This window comes from Hyalella azteca, unplaced genomic scaffold (genome assembly GCF_000764305.2).
Source record: "Hyalella azteca isolate HAZT.00-mixed unplaced genomic scaffold, Hazt_2.0.2 contig6557, whole genome shotgun sequence".
NCBI lineage: Eukaryota > Metazoa > Arthropoda > Malacostraca > Amphipoda > Hyalellidae > Hyalella > Hyalella azteca.
The window spans coordinates 76,537-88,403 of NW_025936715.1; the positions used below are offsets into that span (position 1 = coordinate 76,537).

Here is an 11,867-nt window from a genome sequence, read left to right on the forward strand (position 1 = left end):
GCCTAAAAATTTTCGGGCATCACGGAAAAACGGAAAGATTTTCTAGCTTTTCCGCAACGAAGAAAAAAGTCCAAGAATCCCAGACCGAAAACCAGCACAGAAATGAACACGCGGCCCATAAGAAGCGCAAGAAATTCCAGTCAAACAGCAAACGAAATCCAAAATTCGTGAATTCCGGGGAAATTCAGAAGCTTCTACACATTATTCGCACTACGGAATCGAAAGTAAAATCTAAACCGAAGGAAAAAGAAGAAACTTATGATACTCACTGGCTTGACGACTTCCTTGCGAACGAAGTTAGAAGAGGAGTGAACAAGGCAAAGGATGAAGGGAGGGAAAGGAGTGGAAGAAGTAAGAGGAGTGTGGATGATGGTAGAGGGGATGGAGGGATGGATGAAACTTCTCGCAGTTTCTCATTCACCAACAGCATGAACAGATTGCACTCCATCATGAAGATTGTGAGTAAAGCTCGACTTTTTTAAAACTATTTAACTTGTAAGCAGTTAATTCCTAGCGCAATGGAGTTGTTTTTTCGAATTTAGATTTAGGATTATGCATCGTATTGAAATTAAATGAGTGGTAATATTTTTAACTTTTTTATCAACACAAGTCATTTGATTAAAAAAATCAAGAGGAAGTTTTTCTTCCTATAAGAAGTAGATGGATTTTCTTGGTGTTCATAAGTACATGTAATTATTCGTTAAAATACTAATTTCGATCCAGCCTAATTTGAACCTTCATTGTCTATCAGAGAGCAGAGCTATCACAGCGTTTATTATTACTTAGTTTGGTCTCATCAAAATATTCCAATGCATATTAATTATGATACATAATACTAAAACATAATTAATTTCGTTTCAAATAACTCGCGGACAGCCTGAGCTGATCAAGGCCCAGGGCTACCCCAGCATTTATTAATATTTAACTTGACCACACCAATATATATTAATAAATATAATTATAATACTTATTAATTATAATATGTAATTTTAATACGTATTTATAATACCTAATATTGATACATGATTAATTTTGTTTGAAATATATCGCGGACAGCCTGAGCTGATCAAGGCCCAGGGCTACCCCAACATTTATAATTATACTTAACTTGATCACATCAATACATATTTATGCATATTAATTTTGATACATAATATTAATACATATTAATTATAATACCTAATATTGATACATAAGTAATTTGGTTTGAAATATCTCGCGGAAAGCCTGAGCTGATCAAGGCCCAGGGCTACCCCAGCATTTATTAAAGGCCTAGCGCTTAACTATATAACATCAATATATACTAATACATGTTAATTATAATACATAATATTAATATAAATATATCATAATACATAATATTAATAGATTTTAATTTCGTATCCAATACCTCGCGGACAGCCTGAGCTGATCAAGGCCCAGGGCTACCCCAGCGAGATCCACAAAGTTGTCACTGCGGACGGCTACATCCTGGAGCTGCACCGCATACCGGGACCACGGCAGCTCGGTATGTCTTCTTTTTGTATTTAAACATCACTTATGTTTAAAATATATTATATACGAAACATAGACACATATCTACGTACTGCTTTACAATTGTCAAATTTTAATTCAAATAGAGCCACTACGAACAATTATATTGATTTTTAGCGCATTTTCTCAGTTATGGAAAAAAGGCCCTATTGTGCTCGTTATGTCCGTCCGTCCGTCTGTCCGTCTGTCCGTCTGTCCGTCTGTCCGTCCGTCCGTCTGTCTGTCTGTCCGTCCGTGACTTCACGTTTTCGTAGACGAGAAAATGCGTTCTCTGTCACTCACTGCAGTGAGTACTGAGTTATATTTTTTTATTTAAGCATCACTTCTGTTTAAAGTATATTAAATGCAAAACATAAACAATCTCTACGTACTGATTTGCAAATAGTTTACGTCAAATGTTCATTCAAATAGAGCCATTACGAACCATTGTATCGCTTCTTTCCTTACTGCTTTGCACGTAACTTATGTCAAAAGGTTCTTTGAGGCATAGCGAATACGAAACAATATTTCACATTTTTCCAAATTATTGAACAAGTTGAGCAAATTTATTTCGTAAATCGAAGTGAATTTTTGTTTTCGAGTATGGGGGATGATTAGTACATTTATCATAATGTTGGCTAACAGTTTAGTTTAAAGATGACTGTTGAATTAATCCAAAGGTGAGGATAGGGTAGTTTTATCATCTAACTATTGACTCAGAGAGTTATAATTTGAAAATTTAATGTAGCCTGGATGTGGTGAAAATAGCTTTATATACAGAAATAGTGTCAAATAAAATTAGTACTGTTTTATTTAATACTGATAAATTCCTCTTGAATGTAGTTCAATAATTTAAAGGCTTTAAAACCTGAACGTTATGTCGATGTGTTGATCACGCGAAGTTAACCGCCACTAGCAAAATTGCTCAAAATCTTAAATCATTTTCGTTTTTCAGATAAAATTGTCCTTCCAAGGAGAAAGAATCAGCAAAACTCGGCGCCTTTTGGGATCCCAACATTAAAATTATTCCAAAAATTTTTAGCGGGTTACGGCAAAGGTTTACGCCAGGTTAGCAGCCGCAGTAAAAGAAACTCGGGAACAGACTTGGAAAAATTAGTAAACTCCACTGAAATCCTCGTACAAAATCTAGAATCAAACGACACCGAAAAAGAGTTGGAAAGCTGGATGAAAATGATGTTCTCGAACTCTATTTTCGATTTCGACGATTCAGTTTCGTTTGAAAGTGACCAACCACCACGACCGAAACGTGATTTAGACTTAAATGAAATCTTAACGCCTTTGAACCTATTCAATCCATTCAGATCTGTAACAAACACACTCAACCCTCTTTTCAACAAACCTTTTCCCTCTATCGGAGAACCTTCACAATTCCATTTCAAACCTCCATCAAGACTAGTCAAGAACACAGAGCCCTCAGAACCGAAGCCCGAACCTCTTTTCTTCAAGAACCGGAGTTCTAGCTTGGACTTCTCCCAGCGTCGGGACATGAGTGTGTCCAAGTTCTTCGGGTCACGGGACGGGGACGCGGGGGCCACGGGGAGGCCCGTGGTGCTGCTGCATCACGGGTGGCTGTCGTCCTCCGCAAACTTTGTCCTCCACGACGCCCATCAGGCTTTGGGTCCGTGCCACTAACAGTTTTGATGTTTTTTATGACTTTATTAATTATTATTATATTATACTTAATATTCAGAATTCTTTATATTCTTCTTTTATTTATCTTCATTAAACTTTTTGTTTTTGATGCTTTTTTATGATTTTATTAATTATTATTTTATTATACTTAATATTCCCAATTAATTCAATTATTTTCTTATTTAATATTCATCAAAATTTTGCTTGCTTGTTTTGTTTCGACACTTTTTTGTGATTTTATTAATTATTATTACATTAAACTTAATATTCCGAATTCTTTATATTCTTCTTTTATGTATCTTCATTGAATTTTTGCTTGTTTGTTTTGTTTTGACGTTTTTTTGCGATTTTATTAATTTTTATTTTATTATACTTAATATTCCCAATTAATTCAATTATTTTCTTATTTATATTTATCAAAATTTTGCTTGTTTGTTTTGTTTCGACGTTTTTTTTGTGATTTTATTGATTATTATTGTATTAAACTTAATATTCAGAATTCTTTATATTCTTCTTTTATTTATCTTCATTAAATTTTTGCTTTTGATGATTTTTTTTGTGATTTTATTTATTATTATTACTTTATACTTAATATTCCCAATTATTTCAATTATTTTCTTATTTATATTCATCAAAATTTTGCTCGTTTGTTTTGTTTTGACGTTTTTTATGATTTTATTAATTATTATTATTTTATACTTAATATTCCGAATTCTTTAACATCTTCTTTTATTTATATTAATCAAAATAGTGCTTGTTTGTTTTGTTTTGAGGCTTTTTTGTGATTTTATTAATTATTATTACATAAACTTAATATTCCCAATTCTTTATCTTCTTCATTAAAATTTTCCTTGTTTGTTTTGTTTTGACTTTTTTGTGATTCTATTGATTATTATTATATTATATCTAATATTCCTAAATTTTATATTCGTCTTTTATATAAATTAAATAAATAAATAAATAAATTAAATTTTCGCTGTGGAATAACAATAGTAAGAAAAATTTGCTTAGGTTAGTGGAATTACATTGCTCATCAGAAATGATTGAATATATAATATTTCATTGGCAGCAAACGATATTTTCAAGCTCTGTCATTAGTATACAATCGCTATTCATCAAGCACGCTTTCTATTCAAGTCAAGACACTAACTTTAGAAGGAAGTGTTCTTATGGGCCGCAGAATTCAGTATTGAAAATGAATATGTCTGTATGATGTATACATTGAATGAATTCAGCGTTGAAAATGAATAAGTCTGTATGATGTGTACAGCTGAGAGTTCAGTGGTGAAAATGAATATGTCTGTATGATGTATACAGCTGAGAATTCAGTGGTGAAAATGAATAAGTCTGTATGATGTGTACAGCTGAAAATTCAGTGGTGAAAATGAATAAGTCTGTATGATGTGTACAGCTGAGTATTCAGTTGTAAAAATGAATAAGTCTGTATGATGTGTACAGCTGAAAATTCAGTGGTGAAAATGAATAAGTCTGTATGATGTGTACAGCTTCAGTGGCGAAATGAATAAGCTTGTATGATCTGTACTGACTGTACAGCGTAATAATTCAGTAGTAAAAATGTCTAAGTTTGTATGATGTGTATAGCGTAAGAATTCAGCGGTGAAAATGAATGTATCTGTATGATGTGTACAGCTGAGAATTCAGCGGTGAAAACGAATAAGTTTGTATGATGTGTACAGCGTAATAATGAATAAGTCTGTATTTTGTACAGCGTACGTGTTAGCGGACGCAGGCTACGACGTCTGGCTGGCCAACTGGCGCGGCAACTCGTACAGCAGAGGACACGTCCGCCTCAGCCCAGACCACACCGACTACTGGCAGTTCAGGTCAGCCAAAAAACAGCTGTGGTAATATGCTATATAAACGGGGAACCGCACCGTCACAACTTGCTTTTGTACATGATGCGTCCTATGGATACATAGCGTCTTAGTTACACGTAGCATCCTTTGTATACGTAGCGTCTTAATTACACGTAGCGTCCTTTGTATACGTAGCGTTTTTTGTACACGTTGTGTAGTATGTACACGTAGCGTCCCTTGTACACGTTGCGTCCTATGTATACGTCTTATGTACACGTAGCGTCTTAAGTATACGTAGCGTCCTTTGTACACTTTGCGTCCTATGTATACGTTTTATGTACACGTAGCGTCTTAATTATACGTAGTGTCCTATGTATACGTAGCGTCTTAGTATACGTAGCGTCCTTTGTATACGTAGCGTCTCAAGTAGACGTAGCGTCCTTTGTATACGTAGCGTCTTAAGTACACGTAAGGTCCTATGTATAGTTTGCGTCCTATGTATACGTAGCGTCTTAAGTATACATAGCGTCTTACGTACACGTAGCGTCCTATGTACACGTAGCGTCTTATATACACGTAGCGTCCTATGTATACGTCTTATGTACACGTAGCGTCTTAAGTATACGTAGCGTCTCAAGTACACATAGCGTCCTATGTATACGTAGCGTCTTGTGTACACGTAGCGTCCTATATATACGTAGCGTCTCAAGTACACGTAGCGTCCTTTGTATACGTAGCGTCTTATGTACACGTAGCGTCCTTTGTATACGTAGCGTCTCAAGTACACGTAGCGTCCTTTGTATACTTAGCGTCTTATGTACACGTAGCGTCCTATGTATACGTAGCGTCTTATGTACTCGTAGCGTCCTATGTATACGTAGCGTCTTAAGTATATGTAGCGTCCTATGTACACGTATATCGGTATAGGTATACGTGGCGTCTCGGTACAAGTAGTAGATTAGGTACACCTCAAAGTTTTAAAAAATTCAGGGGGCGTTAATGCTAACGAAGTAATTCCATTACTTCTATAGTATTGATGATGTAGTTAAGTTGAATATTGTTCCTACCTATTGCATTTGTTGAGCGAACTACCTCATCATGTATTCTCGCTAATCAAACCATTGAGATGATTATCCATATCGCATAAAAATTACTTATCATAAAGTTATTGTCTAAACGATGCCACAGTCTCGCTCGACAATAATATCGTAATTAAGTAATTTTTACTAAAAATGCTAACCAATTGTTAAAAATTTCCAGCCTGGACGAGGTGATCCAGTATGACATCCCGGCGGTGTTCGCGTACATCTTGGAGAAGACGCAGCAGAAAGACCTGTACTACGTGGGCCACTCGCTGGGGTGTGTGATGTTTTGGGGTGCTACCAACCTCTACCCCTACCTCAACGACCAGGTGGGTAGTTACCAACCTCTACCCCTACCTCAATGACCAGGTGGGTAGTTACCAACCTCTACCCCTACCTCAACGACCAGGTGGGTAGTGACCAACCTCTACCCCTACCTCAACGACCAGGTGGGTAGCTACCAACCTCTTTCCCTACCTCAACGACCAGGTGCACAGTAACCGACATTTGTAATTATTTATTCTACACACTACACAAATTTGTCATATTACATCGCATTTGAACTATCCGATTCTAAATTCCATGCATGACACAACTTTGGCCCTATCCATCCTATTCATTACAAATTTTTTTCCATATTTATCCTATTCATCACAAAACTCTATCCCTATCTATCCTATTCATTTCGAAACTTTATCCATATTCATCCTATTCATTGTAAAGTTTTATTCCTATTTATCCTCTTTATTACAAAACTTTATCCCTGCCCATCCTATTCACTTTGAAACCTTATTCTTATCCATCCTATTCATAATAAAACTTTGACCCTATTCAAAATACTCGTTACAAAATTATATCCCTGTTCAATTAAGAGTACTCATCCTATTTATCACACAACTTTATCCCTATATATCCTATTTATTATAAAACTTTATCCCTATTCGTCCTTTTCATTACACAACTCTATCATTATACAGCTCATTTATTACATAAGTTTTTCATTAAAATTCTTACTCACCAAGCAAAGGCTTTTTTCGTCTAACCTATTGAACTGCGCAGGTTCGCTTTATGGTCGCGCTAGCGCCGGCCGGCTTCATGGACAACGCTGAGGGTCTCATCAAGAAGATGGCGCTATTCATGGCCAAAACTTGGGTACGATTAACATTATACTGTTATTTTTCAGAGTAATATTAATGGTTCACTATGTCTTTCGGATGTTTAAGAACAATGTTAATGGTCACCACCTGTCTTTCGGATGTTAAGCACTTAGGAATTTTGTATTTCATAAGGTTGATGTTGACCAAGAATGCTGGCACATATTTGAAGTTTAAGGTACATTGGATAACCAATTATTTGAACACATGCTCGATATTTATGGTACATAAGGTTGGCAAAGAATGTTGTAATTGTTTGGATGTTGTTTGATAAAGCCACAATGGAAATGTCCATGTATGTTATCTCCATTTCGCTCTTGTAAAGTGAACTCCGTTCATTCTACATTGCTCCATTCATTACTTTACATTACATCTCCATTTCATTCTACAAAAGAATGTAGCCACAATGTTAGTGATGTAAACACGCTACAGAGACCCGCTGCTTATAAAACGAAATAGCCCTTTCTCATGATGTTAGAAGTTCTTTAAATAATTGAGCAAATCTTGAACTGGTGTGGGTCTATCAGAAAGCATTCTTACCGCAGTGCAGAATAATAATTAAATAGCCCTCATTCCATGACACCTTTTCGACGTTGTGCTGTTATGCTACTCAGTCACCCCCTGTTCCACTTATATTAAATCACCTCTGTTCCACTCTGTTATTCACTCACTCTGTTCCACTCTGTTATTCACCCTCTGTTATTCACCCTCTGTTATTCACCCTCTGTTATTCACCCTCTGTTATTCACCCTCTGTTATTCACCCTCTGTTATTCACCCTCTGTTCTTCACCCACTGTTCCACATCACCTGTTTCACTGTGTTATTCACTCCACCTGTTCCACAGCACCTGTTCCACTCTGTTCTTCACTCCCTCTGTTCCACAGCACCTGTTCCACACTGTTATTCACTCCCACTGTTCCACAGCACCTGTTCGAGGCAGCGGCAGTTCACGAGTTCCTCGTACCGAACACCAAGCGCACGACCATAGCGAACACTTTATGTGGTCCCCAGAATCCCCTCATGTTCATCTGCTACGCCATCCTTCCCCTCTACCTGGGGGAGGTGCGGGGTTCCCATGATCCAGTGAGTAATAATGTAATCCATTTTTTGAATGAATTATTTTTTATTGTCATTTTATTGTGGTCTTAACAATTTTTTGTTAAGACCACACAAATTGTGTGGTCTTAACAAAAAGTGGTCTTAATTAAGAATTTTATTGTGGTCTTAACAATTTTTTGATAGGACCACAAAAATCTATGGAAATATAAATGTTTTATAAAATATATGGATATTTACTCACAATGGGGTTCTTTACCCATTGTGAATAAATGCCTTTGCGAAAATCCTCAGTCCGACAATCATTGTTATACTCAACACAAATTGCACAATAATTAATTAATTGCGTAATGTAACTTTTAACTACAAGGCTGCATATGAATAATTGAGCATGCTATCTAACTGCCGTATATGAGTAACTGCACACTACACCCTATGTTTACACATAATTAATAACGTCCCCACGTCCCCACGTCCCCAGTACTACACTCCCCATGTTCACCCATAATTAATAACGTCCCCACGTCCCCACATCCCCACGTCCCCAGTACTACACTCCCCATGTTCACCCATAATTAATAACGTCCCCACGTCCCCAATCCCCAGTACTACACTCCCCATGTTCACCCATAATTTATAACGTCCCCACGTCCCCACGTCCCCAGTACTACACGGACGTGTTCATCTCGCACTTCCCCGGCGGGACGTCGTCGGTGCGCATCCTGGCGCAGCTCGGCCAGTTCGTGGGCTCGGGTGAGCCTTACATAATTTTTATTTTTAAACATATTTATTATATATATATATTTTGATATTTAACATATTTATTATTGTTTTTATTCATAATTAAATAAAATTACAATTTTATCGAGTGAGCCTGCAATAATTTTTCATATTTAACATGTTTATTATTATATATATATATATATAATTAAATATAATTACAATTTTATCGGGTGAGCGTTCAATAATTTTGATATATGCCATACTTATTATTATATTGATTATAATTACTTATTATTATATTGAAATATAATTTATTATAATTACAATTTTAATTATTTATATGCATATGTACATAATTAAGTTTCACACATATGTATATATGATTATAATTATGTATGTATTGTATTTAATATTTTTCGTTAAGTTTTTATGAAGAAGTTTTAACATAATAAAAATCATTATAATTGAACGATTTTGTATAATGTTACAAATTAATGACACTCATTTCATTTATTAAAAATTTCTGGGCGCAGGTGGGTAAAATTGCGTAATTCGATCACTGAATATAATTGTATGACTTATTATTTAATAACAATTATTTATTCAAAACTTTATTGTGCTTATTTAATAACAATTGTATGTTCAAAAGTTTATAGCATTTATAAACAATTTCTTGGGCTCAGGTGGGTAAAATTGCGTAATTCGATCACCGAATATAATTCTATGACTTGTTACTTAATAACAATTATTACAATTATTGATTCAAAAGTTTATTGCGTTTCTTAACAATTTCTGGGCGCAGGCGGGTAAAATTACATAATTCGATCACGGATTATAATTCTATGACTTATTATTTAATAACAGTTATTGATTCAAAAGTTTGTGTTCACTAACAATTTCCGGGCAAATAACAACAATTATTTATTCAAATTATTATGTTATTTATTAACAATATCTTGGGACGCAGGCGGCATGCAGCGGTTCGACTACGGCAGAGCAGAGAACCTGCGGCGCTACGGCCGTCCCCGCCCGCCCCACTACTCCTTCAAGACCGTGACCGTGCCCGTGGCCGTTATATACTCCGTTGGTGATACCGTCACTAACTTCAAGGTTAGTGTGACGTGTTGGTGATGTGGGACGTGCTGGTGATGTTGTGGGACGTGCTGGTGATGTGAACGTCACTAACTTCAAGGTAGTGTGATGTGTTAGTGATGTTGTGAACGTCACTAACTTCAAGGTAGTGTGACGTGTTCGTGATGTTTGTGCCACGTGTTGGTGATGTTTGTGGGACGTGTTGGTGATGTTGTGAACGTCACTAACTTCAAGGTAGTGCAAAGTGCTGGTGATGTTGTAAACGTCACTAACTTCAAGGTAGTGTGACGTGTTGGTGATGTTGTGGGACGTGTTGGTGATGTGTGTGGGACGTGTTGGTGATGTTTTGAACGTCACTAACTTCAAGGTAGTGCAAAGTGCTGGTGATGTTGTAAACGTCACTAACTTTAAGGTAGTGTGACGTGCTGGTGATGTTGTAAACGTCACTAACTTCAAGGTAGTGTGACGTGTTGGTGATGTTGTGGGACGTGTTGGTGATGTGTGTGTGACGTGTTGGTGATGTTGTAAACGTCACTAACTTCAAGGTAGTGTGACGTGCTGGTGATGTTTGTGTGACGTGCTCGTGATGTTGTGAACGTCACCAAATTCAGAGTGCGTGACGTGCTGATGGTTATCATTGCACCATATTATCAAATCAATTTTTATTAAAAATTAAATTTAATTAATTAATTAATTACTTGGAAAATTAATTAAAATAAATTTAGTATGTGACCACGATGCTTGTGACGCACAGGACGTGCGACGATGCATCAGGGAGCTACCACACGTCGTCTACCAGCACCAGATCCCCGACGTGGACTTCACGCACGTCGACTTCTTCTTCTCACAGCACGCCCCGCGCCTCGTCTACGCCCCTGTCAGGAGTTTGCTACGCCGCTTCTCTTGATAGTAGCTACAACCTAACAAAATTTAGAGTCGCCCCAGCTTCTGGTAATCCAAATCAGAAGCTGCCGCGTCTGTAAATTTTCACTGGGAACAAAATAAAATAACTAAATAACTGAATAAATAAATAACTGAGGGCTGTTTGTTATTATATTTAGTAAATTCATAATGTTTTGAAAAGCGTTTTGGCTTAGTGAGTTGCTTCAGTCGACTGAAATATCTGGTTATTTGACGGTCCTGTAGCTTTTTCGGATGTAGCAGCCAACGGCCAAGATAGAGTGCAGCTTTTAATGATAGAATTTAGTTTTTTAAAGGACTATAGGAATTGATGAATATTTCAATATGAATTAATATGTCATTTGGAGGATTTAGTTTATTATTGTTGATTCTAATGCCCATAAGAGCGTTGTGCATTATTTGTATATTCATAGTGTACATACATTCAAACAGGTTGGATAGATTGAGATATTTATATCATGCGAGTTTATTGGTAATCAAATTACTCACGTTGATCCTTTAAATTTTAAACCAATAAGCGCAAGTAAGTTAGCATTATAAATTAACAAAAAATGTGTGCAATATGTTTAAGTTAACTTCTGTTTGTAATGAAATGAACAAATTTGCAATCACAACGTAAAAGTGAACTGCTTGCGTTGTGGCGTTACCTGTGAATATTTTATAAACAAAACTAACCAAAATCCTTATTTCTGCGCTTCGTTTATAGTTTCAATCTTTTTATTGACGTGAAGATTGTTATTTAAAATGATTTTATGACCACCCCATTGGCTTTACTTTTTGAATTCAACACCCGGTGCTATGGCCTATGGTGATGCCTATGAAACATTTGTATATATCTTTCATTTCATAGCCATGT

General features: G+C 36.2%; 1 protein-coding gene across 1 annotated transcript; it reads left to right on the forward strand.

The window, feature by feature from the left end:
* The first annotated feature begins 250 nt into the window (after nucleotides 1–250).
* On the forward strand, nucleotides 251–11,025 carry LOC108680502 (gastric triacylglycerol lipase). The gene is made up of 10 exons (XM_047880897.1): nucleotides 251–458; nucleotides 1,402–1,507; nucleotides 2,468–3,151; nucleotides 4,895–5,009; nucleotides 6,243–6,393; nucleotides 7,124–7,216; nucleotides 8,144–8,302; nucleotides 8,941–9,028; nucleotides 9,966–10,108; nucleotides 10,845–11,025. Exons 1-10 carry the CDS (start codon nucleotides 390–392, stop codon nucleotides 10,995–10,997), a joined length of 1,761 nt encoding a protein of 586 aa, XP_047736853.1. The 5' UTR covers nucleotides 251–389; the 3' UTR covers nucleotides 10,998–11,025.
* The last annotated feature ends 842 nt before the right edge of the window (nucleotides 11,026–11,867 follow it).

Bases quoted from the DNA above. Each gene is read 5' to 3' on its own strand.
- LOC108680502 (XM_047880897.1), top strand. From the start codon at position 390: ATGGATGAAACTTCTCGCAGTTTCTCATTCACCAACAGCATGAACAGA. The intron at 5,010-6,242 runs GTCAGCCAAAAA...AAAAATTTCCAG, and splicing joins ACCGACTACTGGCAGTTCAG to CCTGGACGAGGTGATCCAGT. The intron at 10,109-10,844 runs GTTAGTGTGACG...TGTGACGCACAG, and splicing joins ATACCGTCACTAACTTCAAG to GACGTGCGACGATGCATCAG.